This window comes from Anabrus simplex, chromosome 8 (assembly GCF_040414725.1).
Source record: "Anabrus simplex isolate iqAnaSimp1 chromosome 8, ASM4041472v1, whole genome shotgun sequence".
NCBI classification, from domain to species: domain Eukaryota; kingdom Metazoa; phylum Arthropoda; class Insecta; order Orthoptera; family Tettigoniidae; genus Anabrus; species Anabrus simplex.
In genome coordinates this window covers 55310885-55336097 of record NC_090272.1, presented here as the reverse complement: position 1 = coordinate 55336097, position 25213 = coordinate 55310885, and the positions used below count along the sequence as shown (strand labels likewise).

Below are 25213 nucleotides of genomic sequence, written 5' to 3'. Positions count from 1 at the left end.
ATAGTCGGTCAGCGTAAGGTCATTGTTGGTAAGTTTTAGGGACTCTGGACATTGTAGACCATTTCATATTACCCCATTGGCATATTAATTTTAACATGCTAAGCGTGCATGTATGTACTATTTTTTAATGTGTAAGATAGTTTTACACTATAAAGTTTTATACATGTAATCTGCAACATACTGAAATTGTAGTCTTACATGTGTTTGATGTGGTGATGAGCTGCACTCTAAAACACTCTGGGAAGTGCAAAGCCACCAAACACTTTTTACATTCATATCTTGTAGCACATTTTTCCTTGCCAGCCTTGCATACAACACAGTTGCAGCATGGAGTGTTATTTTAGGGTTTGGGGAAAAAAATGTGCAAAATATGCTCACTGAGCTCATACGGCACAAGCTGGGATCACCCCCCCCCCCCCCGGAAAACTAATAGACAAAACATCTTGTTTCAGTAGCTATCTTGTCCTATAAAGTGTCAAGAAACACGAGTTGAAAAATGTCTGCAAGAGAAGAATCTGGAAGTAGATTCATATTTAATGATGCGATTTATTAATTTCCTGTAAAACTGTATTTGGATGGTTTCTCACATGTTTGACTGCATTCTTAGCCATGTCCCTTTGCTTTCTTGTCGTTTTGGTGGCTGCTGAGCTTCTTCATTGCTGTCACCATTCAAACCAAAACTTTTTGTTAGGCTGCTATCCCTTTCACCACCAGTAAATAAAATTGCCAAGTGAGTTGGCCATGCAGTTGGGGGCACACAGCTATGAGGTTGGATGTGGGAGATAGTGGGTTCAGACGCCACTGTTGGCAGCCCTGCAGATGGTTTTCTTCCCATTTTCACACCAGGTAAATGCTGGGGCTGTACCTTAATTAAGGCCATGGCCGCTTCCTTGTCACTCCTAGCCCTATCCCTTTCCACAGTCACCTAAGACCTATCTGTGTCGGTGCGACGTAAAGCAACTTGCAACAAAAAAAAAAAAAAAAAAAAAAAAAAAAAATGTAAAATCTCAACTTTCGAACATTTATACTGTATATTATGTCATCTATGGTTAGAAAGCTTGAATTAGTTGCATGAAGCTGTTATGCATTAGACTGTCTGCTGGGCATCAATGTATGAATGGTCATGGCGAGCGCAGCTGCCTGGCAGGCAGCTATACCATATACCTATACCATAGTCTTATGAGATCTGTGTGTGTCGGTACATGACATAAAGAAAAGACATCCTCTGCACAAAAAAGGGGACAAAACCGACCCTAATAACTACAGGGGAATCTCTCTCCTAGACATAACATACAAAATATTTTCAATAATCATCCTTAATAGGATAAGTTTACAACTTGAGAAAGAACTGGGAGAATATCAAGGAGGTTTCAGACCCTGGAGGAGCTGTCCTGATCAGATCATGAGTCTTAAGTTGATAATGGACTATAACAGGAGAAGAAACAGAGATATGGTGATAACATTTGTAGATTTCAAGAAAGCTTATGATTGCATCCATAGAGAATCTCTGTTTAAAATTTTAAGACACCTTGGACTACACCCCAAATTAATAAACATGATAAAATTGACTCTCACCAATACCAAGTCAAAAGTGAAGTTTAGGGGTGAAACATCAGAGACATTTGAAATTAAAACTGGACTACGGCAGGGAGATGGGCTCTCACCACTATTATTTAACTGTGCTCTAGAAATGGTAATGAGGGAATGGTTTAGAAAATGTCCCCCCAAAATAAAGATTGGCCGAAAAATCAAAACAAATTGCCTGGGTTTTGCTGACGATTTAGCATTACTAGCAGTGGACATAAAAGAAGCAAAAACCCAGATATCAGAACTTCAAAACATTGCAAATAAAATTGGCCTCAAAATATCATTTGAAAAAACAGAAATTATGCCCCAAAAACCAACACAGCTAAAAGAAGTCACCATAAATGGTAATAAAATCAAAATAGTAACTCAGTTTAAATATCTTGGAGAAGTAATAACACATAACTTAAATGAAAAAATCTCAATCCAAGTAAGAACAAATAGATTAGCTAAAGCACAAAAATTAACATGGGATATCTACAAAAAGAAATGTCTATCAATAAATACAAAAATAAAACACTACAACACAGTTATAAAACTGGAAGCTGCATATGCAGCAGAAACACTCTTTTACCTGAATAAACAATCAAAGACTGACAGACTTCAGAAAATTAAAAGGAGGATTGGAAGAACCTGTATCAACAAAAAATATCAGAAAGATGGACAGTGGCGGTTAATACCTAACAAAGTCGTGTACAAAGAGCTAGAACCCATTACAGATACTATGCGTAAGAGGAGACTGGGATTCTTTGGACATATCATGAGGATGCAGGACTCGAGACTTCTGAAACAACTAGTACAACACAATCTCGTCTCAAAAAATACCACAACAGGATGTAAATGGATCAGAGAAGTAAGAGAGGATCTGAAGGAAATAGGCCTTACAACAGAAGACACCAAAAATAAGATAAAATTGAATACAAAACTCAAGAATACAAACCTCCGCTTTACCCTTACACAAAACAAACCAACAACACGCACATTTTCAACTGAGGAAAGGGCACGAAGATCGGAGCGTCTGAAGAAGTACTGGGAGGACCGCAAAGCCCAAACAATCCCTTCAAAGAGACCTGAACGACGGACTGACTAAAGTGATCCTATGTGGTCATAAAAGAAGAAGAAGAAGAAAGAAAAGACTTTTCACTAAAAATATAACTTCGTAAATATCTCCGTTATTATAGCTCATACAGTAAAGTTGTATTAGACACAAGATTGAAAAAATAGATTTTGTGAAAATTGTTACAGTAAAACTTTAAGACGTTTCTGCAGGGGTCAAGGAAAAAGACTGTGTTAAGTGAGAAAACATAGTGCTGAATACACAAATAAAAGCTATCCAACAGGGATATAGAAACACGAGATACGATTTTTTTCGACATGGGGCATTTTGCGTTGTGTATCTGAGGGTGCAGTGAAAACTGTGTCTACTATTTCTAAAGATGAGAGGGGAACAAATATGAAAACCTTTTCTGTTGGGGGCTTATAAAATAAGTGCACTGAAAAGTGTGAAAAACAGCTGACAATAAATATGAAAAAATTAATTTGCATGGTGACCCATAAAAATATTGTGTTATTGCAGATCACACTCTTCCTAAAACAAATGTTAGTAGAAGCCTTCTATTTCGGACCAGTGGGTTCTTAAACATTATTTTCTGGTCACAGTAAATTGGAGGTTACCCTAGACCATGTGCGGCTAAGAGAGAATGACTTTGGCTGCCATTTTGAATCCAACAAAACTTCAGCAAACTTGAGTGATCGATTCAAAACTCGAAGGTGCGAGTTTCAGCATTCGCGCTACCTCTGTGTGCTTAAAGGTGCGGATGCCATCCACTTTCTGAAAGATTTTAATTTTGTCTTCGTTAGTAAGGAATTTCACTACCTTTTCCATATCCATAACTAGGCTATCTCAGGATAAATATGCACCACGCTAGTTTCTTCACATGATTATGTTCATAATCAAGATGTGTGCTGTCACGCGACAAATATTAGCTAGTATTCACAGTGTCACTCAACACAAAATAAATTTGTAACAACTGAATTGAATGCAAAATACATGCGTATGTATGAAGGTGGTGTGAACATGTAAAAAGTGACCAAATTTCTTTTTGAGCAGTTTAGTTTCAGATATTATTTTCTCTTATTGGGAACAAATCCTTTTTCTTGGCATAAACAAGCACACCAAATTACTTTTCGATAGTCAAGTGGCCTCCTAATATATTCTGAAAATTATATAAGCATTTTTCATATAACATTTTCTTTGCATCGATGAGAAATATTTGCTGTTTTCTTTTGTATTGCATTTTTACTGGTACACAATTTGTTTAGTTAAAAGTCCTCAACTGGCTGGTGGTAATTGGAAAGTTTCACTTGGTATCTCTTGGGAAAGCTCCTCTACCAGTCCTGGTGATCCCCAGCACTTCAGTCTTGCGAAACCTCCTTACAGCCCATGAATTTCCCGTTGTGTTAAGTTTGCCTCGCCGTGTACTACAGTATTTATAGTTATGAAACAGAGAATATTCTCATGCTACAATTAATTCGTTGTTCATGGCTGTCCGATTTTTTTTACTGTTGGATTAGTCATTGCAACAGATATGTTTGCCTTTATTAGTTCTTCCTTAATGAAATGTCTTTTTTAATTCTTTTGCTGTAGTTTCTGAGTTGTTATTTAATACAATTAATAATTTTTTCAGGACACTAACAGATATGTTCTCTTGTTTAGTATGTGACGAATGAAGGTGTTGATCACATCTTTCACACCAACAAAGATGCTCCAAACTATCGGTTGGTGAAGATAAATTTCAACGACCCAAGTCCTGAAAAGTGGAGCACCCTTGTACCTGAACACTCAAAGGATGTCCTAGATTGGGCCAGTGCTGTTAACAATGACAAGCTGGTTCTGTGTTACATTCACGATGTGAAGGTATGTTTAGTGCTCCATATAAAGTGGTGCTGGTAGTAATTGTTTTAAAAGGAAATACATCTGGGCAACCATCCTATATTGCTTGATGTAAAAATAGTTAGTGTACTGATATACAGTAGAAGTTTGCTATAGCGAGTAAGGCATATAATGAGAACCCTGTTATAATGACTGTTTTTGTCTGTCTCTTAAAAATTCCTATATTAAACCATGTATTATCCTTTGGTTACAGCGAGAGCCCTATCACTGATGCATCCATTATTACGAGCAATTATTTCCATTACCGATACTTATGCATCCAGTGATTGTATTGCATGTGATCGATCATCTTCGGTATAGTTTCCTCGCTATGTCCACTAGTGAGCTCTCTCGTCGACATTCGAAGGCAATTACATAAAATCAGCTTCATGGTCCGTATCGCACTTGAATAGATTCACAATTAAGTATTTATTTATTTTCCACCTAGTCGATACAATGATTGCTTAAGGCAATTGAATGGTTAAAAGTGGTACATGTTTCGTATATTAACATCTTCAGCCACATAACACTGTTTAGATGAAAAATATATAAATTGACAGCTTTAGAGGAAGTGTCCTAAGGACAATTTATATATTTTTCATCTAAACAGTGTTATGTGGCTGAAAATGTTAATATACGAAACATGTACCACTTTTAACCATTAAATTGCCTTAAGCAATCATTGTATCGACTAGGTAGAAAATAAATAAATACTTAATTGTGAATTTGAAGGCAATGTCGAGTCTAGTAGTAATCTGTTGTTCTGTAAAGAAAAATGGAAATGAAAGAGGAAAATTTTTTTTCGTAATACATGTGTAAATTACGTGTCCGATAGCAAAGGTTGAAGTGAACGATTGCTTAATTTTAATTCAATATTCTGCAGTTAAGTAAAAATGGGATACACCTCAAGATATGGCAGAGTGCAAAATTGATTTCAGAGGTTAGTTTTATATTTCTTGGATCTGGTTAAATTTTGGAAAGGCTATTATCGTGTAAATTTATAGAGAGAAGGTTATAATTTCTCTGCTGGCGCTTGAATTATGTTTTCATGGTACATTTAGTACAGTCAAGTTAGGTTAGGTGATGCTGTTTGAATAAGAAAAGTGAAACGTTTGCCATAAAATGCGACCGACCATCTTTGGTACGATATAGTTTTCTCGCTATATGCACTTGCGAGCTCTTTGATTGACTTTCGAAGGAGATGCTGGAGTCGAGTAATAATACTCGTCAACTGTTCCATAAAGAAAAGCAGAAATGAAAGAGGAGAACATGTCTTAGCAATAAATACGTAAATAACGTGGTTGCAAGCAGTTGTTAACTCATTAGAAATAAAGGCTAAGTAAACGACATAATTTTAATACCCTACACTGAAATTAAGTAAGAATGTGATACACCTCAAGATATCGCAGAGTGCATCACTGATTTCTGGAGTTAGATTATATTTTCTCACGCCTGGTCAAATTTCAGTAAGGCTATTCCCATCTAAATTTACAGCGAGAAGGTTATCACTTTTCTAGTTACGCATGATGTATGTTTTCATGATACATATACGGTTCGGTTAGGTGATGCTGTTTGAATAAGAAAACTGAAGCGCTTGTGACAAAATGCAACCTTTGGTATAGTTTTCTTGCTATGTGCACTTGCGAGCGCTCTCGTTGACATTCGAAGGCAATCTTGAAGTACATCGGAGTCGATTGGTAATGCCCGTCAACTGCTCTTTCCATAAAGAAAATTAGAAATGAAAGAGAAGAACATATTTCTGTAACAAATAACCTAAATAACGTGGTTGATAGCAGTTGTTAACTCGTTAGAAATAAAGGTTAAGTAAACAGTCGCTTAATTTTATTACTCTACACTGAAATTAAGTAAGAATGCAATACACCTCAAGATATGGCAGAGTGCATCACTGATTTCAGAGAATAGTTTATATTTTCTCACGTCTAGTGAAATTTTGGATGGACTATTTGCATGTAAATTTATAGTGAGAATGTTATTTCTCTACTGGTGCTTGAAATATGTTTCCATGACACATATAGTACGGTTAAGTTAGGTTAGATGACACTGTTTTGAACAAAGGGAACTGAAACATTTGCCACAAAATACGATCGATCATCTTCGGTACAGTATCGTTTTCTCACTATGTACACCTGCGAGCTCTCTCGTCGACATTCGATGGCGAAGTCAGAGTTGATTAATATGGTAATACCTGTCGACTGATGTTCTCTAAAGAAAATTCAAAATTAAAGAGGATAACACCGTTTAGAATTAAAGCTTAAATAACATGGCCGATAGCAGTTGTTAACCTCAGCCTTTATTTCTAACTAGTTAACGATCACTTAATTTTAATGTTATATACTGAAATTAAGTAAGAATGTGATATGCCTCAAGATATGGGAGAGTGCATCACTGATTGAGAGGATAGTTTATATTTTCTGGCTTCTAGTTAAATTTCGCAAAGGCTGTTCCCATGTAAATTTGTATTGAGGGGGTTATCATTTCTGTACGTGCGCTTGAAATATGTTTTAATGTTGCATATACAGTTGGGTTAGGTGATGCTGTTTGAAGAAAACTAGAGCGTTTGCCACAGAGGCCTCTGGAATGATAATATAATTATTTCAGAATGAAATTAAACATACACTTTCACGTAGTATTGGATTTCGTAAACTAACAAACAAGTAAAGCGTAGTGTAGATATCATCTGAAAAAACACAAGTTTTGAACAAACTGATTACCGTTTCATACCGATTTTAATGTGCATGGGGTTTTTCTCGAATTTGATGAAAAATCTGATATAACGAAAGTCCATTAAAGCAAGTAAATTTTTCGCTGTTATGAATTCTTGCTATACCAGACTTCTGCTGTGTTAATAAATAATGAAAGAGAAATAGACTGTGGTTCCTGGGTTTCTTGTTATCAATGCTGTGTTCTTGCTTGCCTTACATAGTCCAAGATTTCAGAAGCATTGCACAAGATATATTTTAAATGAATGGAGAGGAAAGCATAGGCTGATTGATAAACCTTTCTGGCATGGAAACAATTACCGAACACATTTGAACACATTAAATATCTTGTACTATATGCAGATTTGTTTATTCGTTGTTCAATAAGACTACTGCTCAGATTGTGAATTCTCTCTCAGCCTTGTTCAACGATATCACTGTAATTTAAAATCAATAAGCGGAATATTTGCTTTCAACAGGGGAGAAAATATGACTAAAATAAGCTATTGGAAGTGTTTGACCATTGAAAGTTTCTTGCAGTACAGCACCAATCACAACATCAGAGGCATCAGTGGAAAGTTCAAGAATAAGATTATAGTCAGGAAGTTGTAAAAGTGGCTTGGGATAATTTGGCTTTTAGCATAGAAAATTATGAAAGGATAAAAATAGGCTATTTTTGGTCATTTTACTGAAAATATTTGAAGTCCTCAGGGTGTTGCTGTTTATCTCGATAGGGTTTTGTCTATTAATAAGTTTGCACCTCCTAAAAATTTGAAGCAATTTCGTTCTTTTCTTGGCATGGTTGGATTATGGCAAATACATACAAAATTTTTCCGAATTTCCGAACCCCTTAATATACTGAAAGGAAAGGGGATAAGGTTTCACTGGCATGAACCCCAACAAGCTGTTTTGAGATTATATTAAGATTTCAATTCCAAATGGTACAACATGTGAAAAAGTTTACGTCCAGTTGTAACAAAATGTTTTAATGTGTATACAACAAATAATTTTAAGACATTCATCATTTTAACAGATTGTAAATGTATTTATACAGAGACTAATTAAAGGCATTGTATTTTAAATATTAGAATAAGGTTTTAAAGTTTTAAACTCAATAATAGTCATATTATTTTCAATAAGACGACGTAATATAAAAACGCTTTATATTTAAGAGTTTTTTAAAGTTTAGTATGGATAAGTATGTTAATGGCAAACCATAAATGTAAGTTCTAGAACAATGTTATCAATTTAACCTTGTAAGAATATTTATAGCTGAAGATGCTCATAATATGAATGAAAAATGTCCTATGTTTTAACAATTAAGCAGTAAAATAAGGATGAGATCCTAATATTATAATTGCTTTTAAGGTATTGAATAGGTGAAAATCAAAGTTTTATTGTTCTCCTTTTAACAGACTTTCAATACGGAAAAAATGATGGTCTCATGCAACTAAGTGGTAATAGCGAAATTTTGTAACACGATGAGTGAGGTATGTTTATGTAGATTTGATACGATGAGAATCGAGACTTCGAATTTACGACATGCTAAGCGGGAAAACGTGTTAATGAGGAACACGTTAACGAGGTTTCACTGTACATCCAGGGTTGTATGTTTATTTTTGACTCTTTCAATTGTATCGCTGAAAAGGTTTTCGGCACATTTCTCAAGGCACTATACAGCGTGAACCAAAACTCAACGGCAAAAATTTAGGAATGGATTCCTCACATAGATAGAAGTAAAAAAGGTTATGACAACATGGGTCTGGAAACGTATACTTGAGATTTATTTAAACTTTTGTACATTTACACGGTACATCTGTAATGGCAGCTGAAACACTTTGAGCATATATCAGAGGAAATGTGCAAAGTGACGACTTTCAGCTTGAATACAAGCCGCCACTCGTCGTTGCATGGAGTTACGCACGCGATCAAAGATGCCTAGTGTAGTGCATACTGCCTGACAGGTTGTCGCAATGCACTCATCAGGAACAGGTGTCGCATACACGAGAGACTTAACGTGTCCCCACACGTAAAAGTTCAGGGGTTCCAAGCCAGGAGAGTGTAGTGGCCAAGCAATCGGTCCTCCTCTACCTATCCAGCGCTCAGGAAAATTGGTATCAGGTACCTGCGGGCAGGCAGACTGAAATGTGCAGGAGCACCATCATGTATGAAAAACATTTGTTGACGGGATACAAGTGGCATGTCTTCCAAGTAATCAGGCAATGCAGTACGAAATAAATTTGTGTAGTTCTGTCCAGTAAGCCTATTCGGAAGAACATAGGGTCCCAACAAGGAATCGCCAATAATGCCTGCCCAGATGGTAACGGTGAACCTCTGTTGATGAGAAGATTTGATGATTGCATGAGGATTTGTATCACTCCACACGTGTTGATTATGGAAATTTTGTATTCCGTCTCTTGTGAATGTCGCTTCATGTGTGAACAATACAGAAGCTGCAAATTTAGGTGTCATGCCGCATTGTTGTAGGAACCACCTGCAGAACGTTACTCTTGCAGGATGATCTGCAGAAGATGGGGCTTGTACATGCTGCAAATGATACAGATACAACAGGTTTTCTCATAGCAGTCTCCAGATCGTCATGTGCGGCCTATTATTCTGCAAGCCTAACCTCCTAGTACAGATTCCAGGACTTTCATCCACAGTGTTGAATACAGCTTCCTCCTCTTCAACGGTGTACTGCTTGACCGTCCCCCGGTTCCTGATGGACGTGCGAAACTCCACTGTTCAGAGGCGGTGATGGATTCCTTCAAATGTCTTTCGGTCCGGCAGTCTGCGCCTTGGGTATTGTTCCTGATACAAGTGACGTGCCTTCAATGCATTACCATCCTCCAAACCGTACATGTAATGCATGCTCGCAGGTTCTGCATTCGTTTACAAGAGCACTTCAGAGCGGCCTGCAAACCACAATTACAATTACTGTTAACCACAAAAAGGAGACATCATGTACCAAATCACACATGGCTACTTAAATTAAATCTACTTACGTAAGCAGACTGCAAACAACAATCACTAATCACAGATACCAGACGTGTTAAACAGACTGAAAACCACAATCACTAATCACAGATAACAGACGTGCTGCTGCTGCAACGTGTTTCATTCCCCGCCCTTTGGGCGAGGCGGGCCCCTAGACAGTGTCACTGTCTCCCAGGCCGGAGATGTTGAAAGAGTTGGGGAAGGACCAATATTGTAAGGAGGAGGGTAGGTGGAATTAATGCTTGAGGAGGTGTGCACGGATGTTATTTAAATACCAGGGATGTGTGTAACAGGTGAAAATTCAGAGAAGAGTACTAGGGCTGCCATGAAAGGTTAGTAGGTGTAAGGTTGCGGAGATATTGTACAAGGAGGTGGTGAGAAGTCGGAGAAGGTCGGCTGTTAAGGGTGGTGAGAAGGAGAATTGAGTTGGTGGGCGAACGTGTGGGGGAGTTCGATATGAGGGGGCTGGCCGGGGTCGAAGACGTGGGCTGTTGGAAGTTCGAGGAGGAGAGCGTGAAGGTTCCGCTTGATGTAGATGTAGATACGTGCGCCGCTGGTAAGAAGACGTTGGACTGTTTCTTCCGTAGGCAGGTGGAGACGGACGAGATAGGTTGGTCCGGAGTTGTTCCAAATTCGGAAGGCACGACAGGAATGCCTTCGAGATTAAGTTCTTGGACAACCTCTCGATCTGAGATGTCAGGATCCACGCCGCGTAAAACACAACTATGCATAGTGGTGCGATCTGACGGTGGTGATGTTGAATGGCACACGGTGTCTGCTGGAGGTGAAGGCTGTGTGACTGGTGTCGTAGCAGAGGTTTCTTCAGCGATGGTCGAACGGTTGAAGTAGCGGGGAGGGATGTACAGGTAACTGGGCGGATCAGGGTATGGCGGCAGAGGAAGGGTCGTAGTCAGAATAGGGGAAGAATGGGAGTACGTAACCGTAGTGACAGGAAGGTACGGAATGCTAAGTACGCAGGTCGTGGTGGTTGTTGTTGTGGTGGGAGTGGTAGTGGTGGTCATGGTGAGGAGAAAAGAGTAGGTATAGGGGTGGCTAACTTCCAACAAGGCGTCAGCCAGTTTGCTTTTTTGAAGTCGGCGAAATAGCTGGAGTAGAGATGCTGAGCCACCCGGCCGACAAAAAAAAATTAAGGAGTAAGGGGAGTTCTGAGACGTACGAAGAGTTCAAGAGCTGACCCTCAACTGTAACAACAGACGTGTTATCGGAATTGGCTAAGCGGAAAGATGATCGGATATCAGGTGTAGGAGCTAAAGTATTTTAAGACTCACATCAGACTCATTCACAACATGATTACATATATAGCAATTGTAACTGGTGTCTCGAATTATTTTGCAGCAAACAGGACATGTAAATTATTACTAACATTAATTCATGTCACAAAGTTTGAATGCGTCTGTAAGTATTTGTTTCAGGACCCATGTTGTCATAACGTTTTTTTCTTCTCTCTATGTGAGGAATCCATTCCTAAATTTTTGCCGTCGAGATTTGGTACACCCTGTATACAATAGTCACTGGGCTTTCAGACAGGAATCGAAATTGCTCCTTCCTAACACAAATTTAGTAGGTATTTTACCATGATTGAATATGATCATGTTCTGGAGATCAGAACAGGTGTTGCACTTTACATATGGTATATACAGTTGAATCTGCTTTATACGTAACTGTGTTCTGCGTAATTCGTTTTTGTATGTAATTTCTTTTAGGTCCCGGCAAAATATAATTTAAAAGCGTGTCAATTAAACCTTATTTATACGTAATCCGATTATACGTAATTCGCTGTTACACGTATTAAGTGTCAGTGAAATATAACTGAGTTTTGCGTAATTGTAATGATCACGATATTTTTTTAAGAAGAAAAACTACTGTATTTACGAAATTTCCTCTTTGTCAGCGTAGGCGGAAGTAGAGCGGCTGGATTTTGGTGCCGAAATAGAAGACAGAGTTTAGCCGGGGGACATTGTTGACCCTTACTTATTGGCGGCGTAACAAAGGCCAACCGAACGAGTCCCCTTCATTCTCTATCTTGCCCCTCTTCTATCTTCGTTGTTTTTTACCTTCACAATGCCGCCAAAGATTAAGATACATTGCAAGGAAAATGGGCAGTTTCAATGCGGAAACAAAAGAAAATACAGTACATTTGTTTGAATATCAGAATTTCTTTCGTGGGAACAACGGAGAAGTAAAATGTCCACGGTGCCGGTATCTGGTGTTTACCTTTGATCAGTATTTTTGTCATTCAGTTGCTTTTGATTAACCATGGAGAACAGTAAAAAGGAAAAGTTATACCCTAAATGAAAAAGTAAAATTTATGCGAGAAGTGGACGCTAATTCACACAAAACAAAAACTGAAATTGCTTCAGACTTAGGGATTGTTTATACCATGCTATTCAGTCATCAGTAAAAGAAACGTTATTTTGGATGAGTTCTTAAAACTGGGTTGAAAATCAGCAAAGCGCAGCGGTCAGCAAGAAGGAAGGTACATAGATGTGGAGAAAGCACTTTTCACATGGTTCCAGCAATAGCGGGCTGCAGCTCTAACAATCAGTGAATACATGCTGAAGGACAAAGCGATAGATTTAGCTAAAATGATGAGTACCACTGCTGATTTCAAGGCTTCATCAGGATGGTTACAAGGATTTAAAGATCGTTATGGAATCACAGGGAGAACAATTTGCGGTGACTCAAAAGCTGTGGATGACGTCACAGTGCAACACTGGAAAGAAGAGGTTCTGCTGGGTATCATTAGCGATGATCAGCCTCCAAACATCTACAATTGTGATGAGACCGGCTTATTCTACAATCTCCTTCCTAATAAAACATTAGCTGAAAAAGGTGACTCATGCCATGGAGGGAAGAAAAGTAAAATTCGTGTAACATTACTTCTTGCCACGAATGTAGATAGATCTGACAAACTTCCTCCACTTGTGATAGGAAAATCGAAGAATCCGAGGTGTTTTTAGGGTATGAAAACAAAACCTACGGAATATGAATCCAGCAGAAATGCTTAGATGACTATGCTTCTAATGGAACAGTGGTTGAAAAAAAACTGGACATTATAATGAAAAAGAAACAGAAGAAGATCCTTCTTCTTATGAATCGATGTGCAGCACATCCATCTCAAACGTTCTGGAGAATGTCCGAGTGGAATTTTTCCCTCCTATCTGTACCAGTGTTCTACAGCTGCTTGATTTGGGCATCATTGCAAATTCCAAAGTGCATTATAGAAAAATTCTGGTTCAACATTTAATAACACTGAGTGATGCAGGAAATGAACCTCTCTCCATTAATTTGCTATAAGACATGGACTTTATTTCGGCTGCCTGGAAACAGATGTCATCCTCCACAATCAGCAACTGTTTCCGCAAAGCTGGTGTCTTACCAGAAGAGGCTGCCTCTAATGATGATTATGGGGACGAAGTTTTGTCGGCAATGAGCTAACGCTACCGGAGGGTGTAGAATTCGATACTTTTGTGCATTTCGATGATAATCTGGCTGTATGTGAAGAACTACCGGATGAAGAAATTATTGCTGATGTATGTCAACAACGCGGTGGTGATGGACCAGCTGCAAGTGATAGTGACAGTGATGGAGATGAAGATAACGACTTGAATCTTGAAACACCTGAACTGAGTGAAGTGTTAAGTGCAATCGATGTGTGTAGGCATTACATTAGTGCAAAAAGTTGTAGTGAAAATGCTTTGCAAAAGGAGTTTTATACTGTTAATGCAAGAAAAGTGAAACAAGCCAACCTATCCGATTTCTGTCTTAATGTATTTATTATTTGCAAGGATTTACACATGTAGGTCTATTCCATTGGTTTTTCAGTAAATATGTTATGCATTGTGTAAGTCTGATTTCTAAGTAATTCTGAGTTACAAGTAGTTTTCTCTTCCCCTTGATACAGGTATAAGTCAGGTTTAACTGTATAGCCATGGGAGGTCTTGGGATTGTCTATTAATGTTTTGGTCCTAATATAAGACAGATTATTATGTTTACGTTGTTTATTGTTAAAATGTCCCAATAAAAACCACAGTTGTTTTATATGTGGAGCGTAACATTAAAAAAGTTTGTATCATTTCCCCCTCGTACTAGCTTATGCAGAGAGTTTTTCAATGTGTTTTTCAGCTGAGTTCAAGGTATGAGGGCAGTATTCGCAATCATAGCTGGATTTATTCAATGATATCCTTTATTTACAGGATTAACATTAAACCAAAATTTATGGACTTTTGATTGTTTTTCTCTCTTTCCAATTTGCTTGGGGTTAGTGACGGGCAGAATTGAATATGATGCATTCGAGAACTTGTAAGAATCGATATTTACATTGAAAACCATATTCTCGATTTCAATGTAACATCTGAAAGTCAGTGTAGGCCTAATTTATATGGTAAAAGACTTCCAGAAACTTGCTACAAACAGTATACTGGTGACCAATTTACAATGGAAGATAAAAAGAGGGGGTTTCGCAATCATGTTGGGCGCTTTTGTATCGGACATGCTTTAATCAATTAGAGTATTAAATACTACTTGTGATCAATTATTGTTATTTATTAGACATTTTTCGATGAGCTTGGATGATCAGAGTTGCTGACCTGAAAAAGTTTTCACGGGAATCTGACTAAGTTTCCCCAGTAAAACTGAATGTAAAGTATCGAGATTTTTAACTCGTGTAATTGTTTGAACATGTCTGCCTCTCACCCTGGCCGTATTAGGCATTTTCACCTGGATATGAGGGTTTGTTCTAGGTTCTCTCAGTCTACTTGATTACAATTAATTGAGGAGCTATCTGTGAGATGGGAACCCTGGTCTAGAAAGCCAGGAATAACGGCCGAGAGTATTCGTCACACTGACCGTGCATCACCTTGTAATCTGCAGGCTTTCGCACTGAGCAGCGGTCGCTTGGTAGGCCAAAGCCCATTAGGGCTGTAGTTCGATTTAGGAGTGTTTGTAAGATTATAATTATACATATTTCATTATTGTGATGTTTAGCCAGATTGTAATAGTTTTAATTCATTCCCGGATTCTCTGTTTCCCCGTATTGTACATTTTTACTGTGGTCCATCCAAAAATAGAGAATCGAGGTCCCAATGTATTTGCTAAAGTTACACATTTTAAGTACTATGTGTATGATCATTTCAGCTAGATTTTTTCTTTTATTGTGACAAGTGAGTTGAGGTGCATTTTAAATGTTTGTGTAGTTCCATGTAATAAGGAGATATTAAACTTAACGTAGGACTCACTGTGGAGTACTAAGTTTTAAGCATACATAGTTCAGTATGTTTAGTATATAGAATCTTCTCCAAGTTTTGTGGGTAGTACTGAAGGTCATGAGACACATGCTGGATAATTTTGATGGTAGTATTTCCATTGGAAGATGCACAGAGTACAGTGTGAGGTATGCTGTTGATACACTTATTATAGGATTCATTGATACAGAGCTTTGACAGCAAGCAAGGATTATGAACTTCTAATCAACAAACATAAAACCAAGTAATGAAGATTGACTGTGCTCTTTCGAACATCAAGGCAGTGATCGATTTTGAAGCAGTCAAAGAATTTTTCTACCGTATGGAGACTCAGAGAAAGAGATAAAACAGGGAATTACCAGTAGTAATGGCTCAAAATGCAACCACCAGACTAACTAGAATTTGGAAAGAATCAGCATGACTTCATATCAATAAAATAAAGCCAATAAAACACAGCCACGTACTTCTCAGAAATCTGGACTATGATCATCCTGGCACAGAAAATAATCAGTGTGTTCGAAATTTACGTGTAAATAAACAAATACCGAGAATACCATGTGCGCAACACCAGACTACTTCTGCTTCTGGCACCCTTGTACAGTGAGCTCCTGGATGGGGCAGTGGGTCACTGAACTGCATTTCTGATCCACTTTGACTCTTCGTTGTACTATTATATTATCAATTTTAAAATAACAACTTCACAAAACACTTATCCAGGATGATCTGCCGGTCATTTCTTTGATATCTTGGAATTCTTTCTAGATAAAGTAATTTCTGTAGACAAAATGAAAGGTAAGCATCCAAGAGGGAGATGTCCATATCTTTGGGCAGACCAGCTGAAACCACTCATTGAGCACAGAATGCACCAAGCCATTCACATAGCTCAAGAGATCTGGACAGATACAGTTTATGCCATCCAGACATGTCATCATGCTTTTGTTAGCATTATATAATTATAGAAACTGAATGTTTTCTTAATACTGCAGTATAAATGTATTAGCTTGTCTAAGTTGTATGGAAATTGGGTGCTGAAAATGTGTTTTAAGTATTGTTATTGAATGTATTTATTTTGTTATCGTGTAGGTAGTAGAAGCCTTAATCTTCCACTCTGTCAGAAGACTTTGTGCCTTGTAAGAAAATGGCTTTGCTGTTGGTATTAGACTGTAGTTAGAGGTCACAAGGTAAAAGAAAGATGAGAAAGCCCAATAGAAAAAATGTGAAATTAATCGAAAACTAAATATGAATATACGTAATAAGAGTGTGAAAGTTGTCATAGTTCTTGCAGAAAGAGATATTGCATTTTTCTGCATTTTCATACTTTATAACTTGAATGCAAGTTCTAACTATGACTTTTATGTACTTTGTGTGAATACCATGCACTTCCAAACAGTTGTTTAATGTTTAATTGAAGCATTTAATAGCTAACCTCTAAAAAATAAATCTTAAATATTGAATTATTAATTCCAGAGTGTTCTGCAACTGCATGATTTGAAGACGGGATCATTCCTCATGACGTTCCCTCTTGATGTTGGAACAGTAACGGGTTACACTGGAGAGAAGCAGCATACAGAGATGTTCTACCAATTCACGTCATTCCTCACTCCTGGAATTATCTATCATTTTGACTTTAAGAAGGAGGAACTGAAACCAACGGTAAGAAACAAAATTGGCTTTTCATTATAATGTTGCTTAACCATTCAATCTATTTGAGTCAAATATAACAGTTAAAAGAACTATTCTTGATAAAATTATAACTTACCCAAAAAAGATCATAGAGCCTTAAAAATATAATATAGATTGTACACTCATTAAAAATCAAGGACAAAACAAAGAAGGATCAAAAACACAACCATAAATATAAATTTCAACATTGTAAAATTTTAAATGTCTGAAAGACATCATTGCCATGTGTTTCAGTTATGTTGGGGTCATCACCATATTATTTAGATGTACTTTCAGATAACTTATATATATTTTCCCTTCAGTTCTTGATAAATGCAGCCTTTTTCTTTTGTTCTTGGATTGAATGGTTATACATGTAGGAATTCCCTGACCTGAAAGGAACTTCAGTTGCCAACAGAGTAGTTTTGTGCTGGTATTAACACATTCACTGCTGGTTACGCTTATAAGTGTCAGAGTATGGAGCCCATGCAGCTGATGCTTGAAATTGTTCTTGCATTTATAAACTCTCTGGTGTTAAGAAATTTAATTAGAGGTCAATATTTAGTAGTTACAGAATGCCAACTTCAAGCCTTTCATAATTATGTTTTCAGTTTCTTGGTGATCCAAGAGTCTAAACCACTAACAGCAGATGTGCTAACATAATTTCAAAGTATGCTGGTTTTGGTTGGTATTTCTTTCTGTGCTTGTAATTTTGTAGTAGACCATGAAGGCAGAAAGAATGATAGCTGGTGCAAATAGGTGGGGACAATGGTAGGACGGTATTGAGAATAAGATAGAGGCTAAACTAGGAATGAATTTGATGGATGACGTTGTGCATATAAACCAGTGTTGGTAATCATGTGAGGTGAACGGAGGAGGATAGGCTACCTAGGAAAATCATGGGCGTGAGTAGGATAAGTAAAGCAGAGATAGACTAAGGCAAATATAGTTACTCACTTTTGATGATTTGAGGATAAGTGGTGTAAGACTTAAGGCCACAGACCTAGTTGCAAACAAACAATTGCAGAGGTGCATTGTTAATTTACAAAGACTTGCTCACTGAAGGCTGAGACGCATAACATTCTGTTGAAGATGTATGTAATTTTGTTTGTTAAATGTCTTTATTCCATGAATGCATTTACTCTTCAAGAAAATTGAAGGAAGTGATTAGATTTTCATTCGAACTGTGCGAGATATAGTGCTACTAATAAGATATTATATCTTTCAGGTATTCAGAGAGATAAAGTTGCAGGATTTTCGTCCCGAAGACTATGAAACTCAACAAATATTTTATTCCAGTAAAGATGGAACAAAAGTGCCTATGTTTATTGTGCACAAGAAGGTTTGTGTATTCGCTTTTGAAATATCTTATTTGAAGTATGGATCATGTAGAGAAGAGTGACAGTAAGATTATGCTTACAGGGACTAGTAAAAAATGGATCCAGGCCATGTTTACTGTATGGCTATGGGGGCTTCAATGTGAGCATCCAGCCTACATTCAGTGTTACGAGACTTGTGTTCATGCAGCATTTTGAAGGTGTCCTAGCCATTCCTAACATTCGAGGTGGCGGGTGAGTGAGTTCATAATTATTAATTCTTTTACCTAGGATTAACTTTCATGTTTAAGGAATAGCATTGTATCATATCATTAGACACTGAGATATGAGGTTATGACACTTTGGTATGAGATATGCACTAGGGGAAATGGAAATTACTACACTACGAAGGAATGGGTCATTTGTGTTGATATTGGTGATACAGAATAGTACCATGTAAACTATACCAGTTTTAGGTCAGTCGGATTGTTCATACAGCCCTCTCCACCTGATTGTACACGGACAAACTACCTTTTGTATGCGAAATAGAGTAGAGCCTAGTTGACAAGGTGTATGGATGTGAAGTGTTTACTTGTGAACATGCCTCATCAATGAGTACGAGCAGGATATCGATAATTGTCACCAGCTGAGAGGCCTTGGATAATTGGTCTGCTTGTACATGTTGGCTGGAAACACCTGCGTTACAATGTGTGTGGCAGCATGTTCAAATGAAGGGACACATGTTCCGAGACCTGGGAGGATCAACAGTGCAGGAAGATCGCTATATCGTTTGGATGTCCTGGACAGACCCCTATAATAATAATAATAATAATAATAATAATAATAATAATAATAATAATATGGCCTCAGCTACCATATGCAGACATTTTAATTTGATGCCATTTGGCTGTCTGCTTGTCAATTTCAATGTTGTGTTTTACTTTAAGCCTACTAGATGGCAGAGTCAACCAAATCTCTCTCTTGGGCTTCTATGGCTGAATTCTAATGAATTTTGTCAGGTAAACACCAAATGTGTCACCAGAGATCTTTTACATGCCAACATTGTATGACATGATGTGTCGAATGGACTTTTTTCACCGCTCTTCAAAAATTCGACCTCCTCTGCCGGGTTTGAAACGATTATCTTGGGATCCGCTGATGGATTCCTGAGCAACAGCAGCAGAAATTCAGGCTGCTGCAGAACCACATGTTACACAATAAACGATTGATAATTGTTTCCGTGTAGCTGCTGCATGATCCCCTGTCCCTGCAGCAAGTTTTCCACTGACTCCTCAGCTTTGACATGTGAGGCCATTCTGGGGTTGGGAATGGTCACGTTGGGTCAACGAATGGCATAGTGTTGTCTTCAGTGATGTATCGTGCTTTTGTCTTGGCCACGTTGATCGTCGCAGTCATGTCTGAGGCATACTGGGCCAACCCTAGGTGTTGCAGCCTGGTAGCTTTTGGTTTTCATGTGACTTCACCATTAGTGATCGTTGTGGGCATAGTGACTGCTTGACAGTGTATGGGCAGGGTTGTTGTCCCCCACCACACCACAAGATTTAAAAAATAAATCCAACAATAGAAATGTCTCCGTGGCTCAGACGGCAGCGCGCCAGCCTCTCACCGCTGGGTTCCGTGGTTCAAATCCCGGTCACTCCATGTGCGATTTGTGCTGGACAAAGTGGAGGCGGGACAGGTTTTTCTCCCGTTTTCCCTGTCATCTTTCATTCCAGCAAAATTCTCCATTAATATTTCATTTCATCTTTCATTCATTAATCATTGCTCCAGAGGAGTGCGACAGGCTTCGGCAGCCGGCACAGTTCCTAACCTCCCCGCTAGATGGGGCTTCATTCATTTCATTCCTGATCAGGTCGAATGACTGGAAACAGGCTGTGGATTTTCATTTTCAGAAATGTCTAGAGGGGAGGGACCTGGAGGGCGGGTCCCGTTTATGATGGATTTTATTCCAGAATTTCATATAAAACCATATTTGGAAGGTTTATCACCTGTTTTACTCCATTCCCATCCATCTGAGTTTTTTTGTAGGCAGGATGGACTTCATTATCATAATCGCCTTCAAACTGATGTTCAAACGCGTCATCACTCTTACGCTTCAAACTGATGTTCAAACGCGTCATCACTCTTACGTGAAATTTTTTGTTATGCTGCTGTAACTTTCATTGCTAGTAAATAAAATTGTATAATTTTCTAAAACTATATCACTGCCCAATTCATTCTTATCATATAATATATAGAGGCACCTGTTTGTGTTGAAATGTTTTACCTAATTTCATAATTTTTTTAAGTTATTTCAGTATATTTTTAGCTATTTTTATTTTATTTCGTCAATAATTTTGCTGAATTTTATTTCCAATTTTCAGCAATAACAGGTAAACCAAGAACTTAGTTGATAACACATTTGCAGTACAACAATGTTGTATTTTTTCATAAGTATATATACACGAGTTACGCTTCTGCTCAGAACACATACAGTATTACACATTATATCAAGGCATGGAAATTTGAAGAAATTGTATCAGCTGTCATTTTAACAAATAGGGCTTCCTACGTATATAATTTACACATCAGTCTGAAAAAGAGAGATAACATGGAATCCTTATTACTGGGAGTCAGAGCTGTTTGCCTGTCAGACATTACATTACAATATGTTGAGAATGCCCTCTCACTATCAACATTACTGACTGATCATGAAGATATTCTCCAAGGTACTCAACACTTTTAAACCACGAGTTCCACCCGGTGATCACAAGAAAGGGGAAGAGTTTAGCTTTAGTGGGTTCGTCTTCTTATTTTTGTTTCAAGAATTGAAAGTATACATGCTTTCTCTTCCATGTATTAAGGAACATTGGTTCAAAGCACTAAGTTCCACTGCCCATACACTGCTCACCAAATTAAGTTTATAAGCCCAGCACTGCCTGTTACTAACCCTTCTGAAACTAAAATCCTAACTGCTTGTATGAACTTGCCTATGTAACATGTTCTTAGAAAAACATAACCTCAAATTTCTTCTTCAGAAAAACTGTATAGTATTGCACAAACCTGGTATATATTTTTCCATCCACTCTCTCATCTTCGGATGATCAATTTTTTCCAGTGGAATATTTGCTTCCATAAAAATGAGTTGTAGATAAAATGAATTCGTCTATCGTATTTTGCTCGTTTTGCCGCTGAACTAGTGTCTGTCAGACTAGCTTGTCTTCTGATGCCTGTCGTCATTAGCGACTTTTTCTTGTTCTTATGTGAAACTTTGTTATTAATGTGTTTCAGGTAAACGTCCTTTCTCTTCCACTCTATTCGCACATTACAGTATATGCATATCAGTATCTAGTTTTGCCAAACACGTAAAGTCCTTCCGATGCAAATTCTACTTCTCGATCAAAAACTGTCATAAACATTTTATAACCTGAGCAAAAAATAGGAAATTAAACACACCGTTCAGCAGCAATTTTCAACAGGCAAGAGGACACCATCACTCCGTGACGTAGTTATGAATACGATACATTCCTCACTTCCCAGGAAGCTAAATTAGCGATAATTGATATACTATATCTTAGCTTTCGGTAAAGTTGATTGTGGCATCGATTATCGGATTTTATTGCCACAACTCTTCTTGAATCTCCGTCGTTAACTTCAAATGATGCAATTCCGAATAATTTCGTAAATTATTTCGCGATTTTGCTTAAACATAAATAGTTTAGCGTTTTTGAGCCAAATTCGTAAAATTTTGCGATTTCGCGCTTTGCAAAAAACAGGTGCCTCTAATAATATACGTTCGATTTTATTCCTTGTAATACAGTGTTGACTAGGGCCAGCCATTTCTGCTGATTATCAAGCGGGTAATCGCCTTACTTGAATTGCGATTGCCTGCAGGGTGATGCAGTCTATGATGTTCATTCCAACTTTGAGAGAGAGAGAGCAGATTCTCTGTTTTCAGATGGTATACTGCATGTCATGCCATCTGTGGACAGAAGGCTTGAACTAGTTGCAGAAAGCTTGCCTCTCAGTAGACCGCCTGCCAGGCGTCCGTGTATGAATAGTCGCTGCATGCGCGGCCACCTGGCAGGTGGCAAAGTACGCCAAGGAGTTAAATCCCAATACACGTAGTAGCATAAATGCCACTCTTTAAAGAAAATGACATAGAAGTCAAATGAATAAAGATACAAATGTAATTTTGTTAGCATTTCATTTCTAAATGTTCATTGCACACACATTTGTACTTACCCGAATTTTGGATCTCCACATTTTGCTCCTGATGGTATTGAGAAAGCACCCCATCCTGCATAGTAGTAGATCTCACTGCTTACATTTGAATGTTGTTTGTCTCTCCCAGAAACTGTCCTTTTTTCATTTGTAAGCATAAATCACACACTTTGGCACGGCCAGGTATCTCCACAAGCGAATGAAATAATTTAGGAGATAGAATGCCGGTGGGTGAACTTTTTCTGCCCATACAGTTGCGTGACTTGACTTTTCCGGTGAGCTGTAGCTTCATCTGCTGCAAGTTCTCTGCCAGGTGTGTACAAAATTTTTCGGTAAGTTACAGGCCTAGTCTTGCTTTGTACAGAACGTCATAACATTCATCTTGTGGTGTTGGCCTGTTTTCATAGCTACTCAGATGTAAATAATGCCCAAGTTTTGTAAACTGCCCTAAAGTGTTATTGCCTGCCTTACTAATGGCCACATGAAAAGTAGTCATCATTTTCAGGTAAATCGTCTAGGCCCATATGAATTAGAACGTCTACATATGCCCTTATTTTGTCAGCGTTAGTGTGTTGCCAGGTAGTATCAACAGTGACAGTTTTTCGATGTAAATATTCAACATGAATATTAGTCTCCTTTGCTACTAGCTCATAAAATTCCCTTCCCACAAATAATTTAAAAAATTCTTTTCTGAACTCCCAGAATTGTAACAAACTTCATTGTGATTGTATTGACTGTTATCAGTTAAAAAAAAAAAAAAGAATTGCTATATAAGGTCAACCTAATCACTGAGTTACAATTGGTCAGTACATGTTTCGGCTTGTTTCAAGCCATCATCAGCTGACAAATACTTCTGTATGTGCATGTTCAGTCTTCAGCACTAAGGCTGGTTGGATTCTCAACAGCTCGGCTATCAGCTGTCATAGATGGCCTAGGCATCACTGAAGAGGCGTACTAGGGAAATGAGGAGTGAGGTAGTTTCCCCGTTGCTTTCCTCACCGAGCCAGAAATTATTACATATCAGTTTGCCAAGCCCACTGAAATGCATGCACTGACCGACCCTATGAGCAACATTTTCATAGCAGGGACTGGCTGCACAAGGAATGGCATTACTAGCATCGCTCATACATCAGTCACTTTCATATTGTCAAAGCCAAGGATAAGACTGAGACAGATCAGTGAAAGTAACAAAATTGCTCTAGCCTATACCAGAAGACATAGTGCATTGTAAACACTAGGTCCTGCCAGCAAAGACAAATACTTATCCATTTCAAAATACCTGACCCTTCTTAATGATTCTTAAAATTGTCTTAAAAAAAGAATGTCATGTTAAAAACACACTACACATAAATTTGGTGATGAATGCGTGAATCCTGTGTTGCATCATAAGGACTTGTTTGATTTTCACAAAGGGAGGTGTGCATTCTCATGGGGTGCGATGTTAAAGAATGTATGTTGTTCAATGGACTGAGACCAAAACATATTAAATCCACTGCACATCATAGGGAAATCTTAAATATTAGTGCCTCTTGATAAAGAGAACATCCTGTTTGAAAATACTGTGCTTTGTTGAATGTGAAGGGCATGTTAACTTTTAAAAGAACATGTGCTGTAGATTGATTGAATCTATGAAATAGAAGTGAGAATCTCAAAGTTGAGATGATGAGAAATGTAGTTATTAATTATGATGAGGTTAACATGCGATTGTCTTGACTGAATAAATACTTTTCGTAGTTTATACCATAGATTTGTTTTTTCCTTCCTGGAATTATTGTAATGGATTTGGTTTCTATGAGGGAATTTGTATTTTATGGCATTGGCATATATGGTACTACCTTATTGTATGTTCCAAAAAAAGCCAAATGGTCTCCCGACTTAAACTCATTCTTTTGCAGTATGGGAAGTGGCAGATTTATTTTGTGTTAATTTCATCACTCCTTTTCTTGTTATTTTAGAACAAACCTCTGCTATCTACTCTCTGTGCTTTTCCTAACATGACTCCCCCCCCCCCCTTTTTTTTTTTAAATATTGCTTTGTTTTCAGGGCTTAAACATTTCTTCCAGTTATGGTGGTTGATCAAATGTTCTGAACTGAGATAACATTGCACTATAAACAAATATTCAGTGTACTTTTCTCTTAATTCTGTTTCTTTATAATATAGCATTTTGAATTTGTAATTACTACATTTAGTCATTACATTTGTTGAATATTAAAATTGCCAAATTATATGTTTAGTGAATATGGAGAATCTTGGCACAATGCTGGTCGACTTCTCAACAAACAGAATGTGTTTGATGATTTCCATGCTGCAGCTGAATATCTCGTAAATGAGGGTTACACATGCAAAGAGAAGCTCACGATTCAAGGTGGTTCAAATGGTGGATTGTTGGTGGCAGCATGTATTAACCAACGACCAGAGCTGTATGGGGCAGCAATAGTACAAGTGGGGTGAGTATGTTTTGATATGTAATAAGGGCATGATTGTACCATAGAATCAGTGTCTTTTCAGACTAG

At 37.8% G+C, this 25213-nt stretch overlaps 1 protein-coding gene across 6 annotated transcripts in view; it reads left to right on the top strand.

Moving 5' to 3' along the window:
* The window catches only part of LOC136878769 (prolyl endopeptidase), a 133406-nt gene that overhangs the window by 74721 nt on the left and 33472 nt on the right, over nucleotides 1-25213 (top strand). For all 6 annotated transcript variants that reach the window (XM_068228984.1, XM_067152233.2, XM_067152230.2 and 3 more), the window contains exons 8-12: nucleotides 4301-4501; nucleotides 16965-17150; nucleotides 18388-18501; nucleotides 18582-18730; nucleotides 24935-25147. In XM_068228984.1, coding sequence (XP_068085085.1) covers nucleotides 4301-4501; nucleotides 16965-17150; nucleotides 18388-18501; nucleotides 18582-18730; nucleotides 24935-25147 — 863 coding nt within the window. The remainder of the gene's footprint in view (nucleotides 1-4300; nucleotides 4502-16964; nucleotides 17151-18387; nucleotides 18502-18581; nucleotides 18731-24934; nucleotides 25148-25213) is intronic.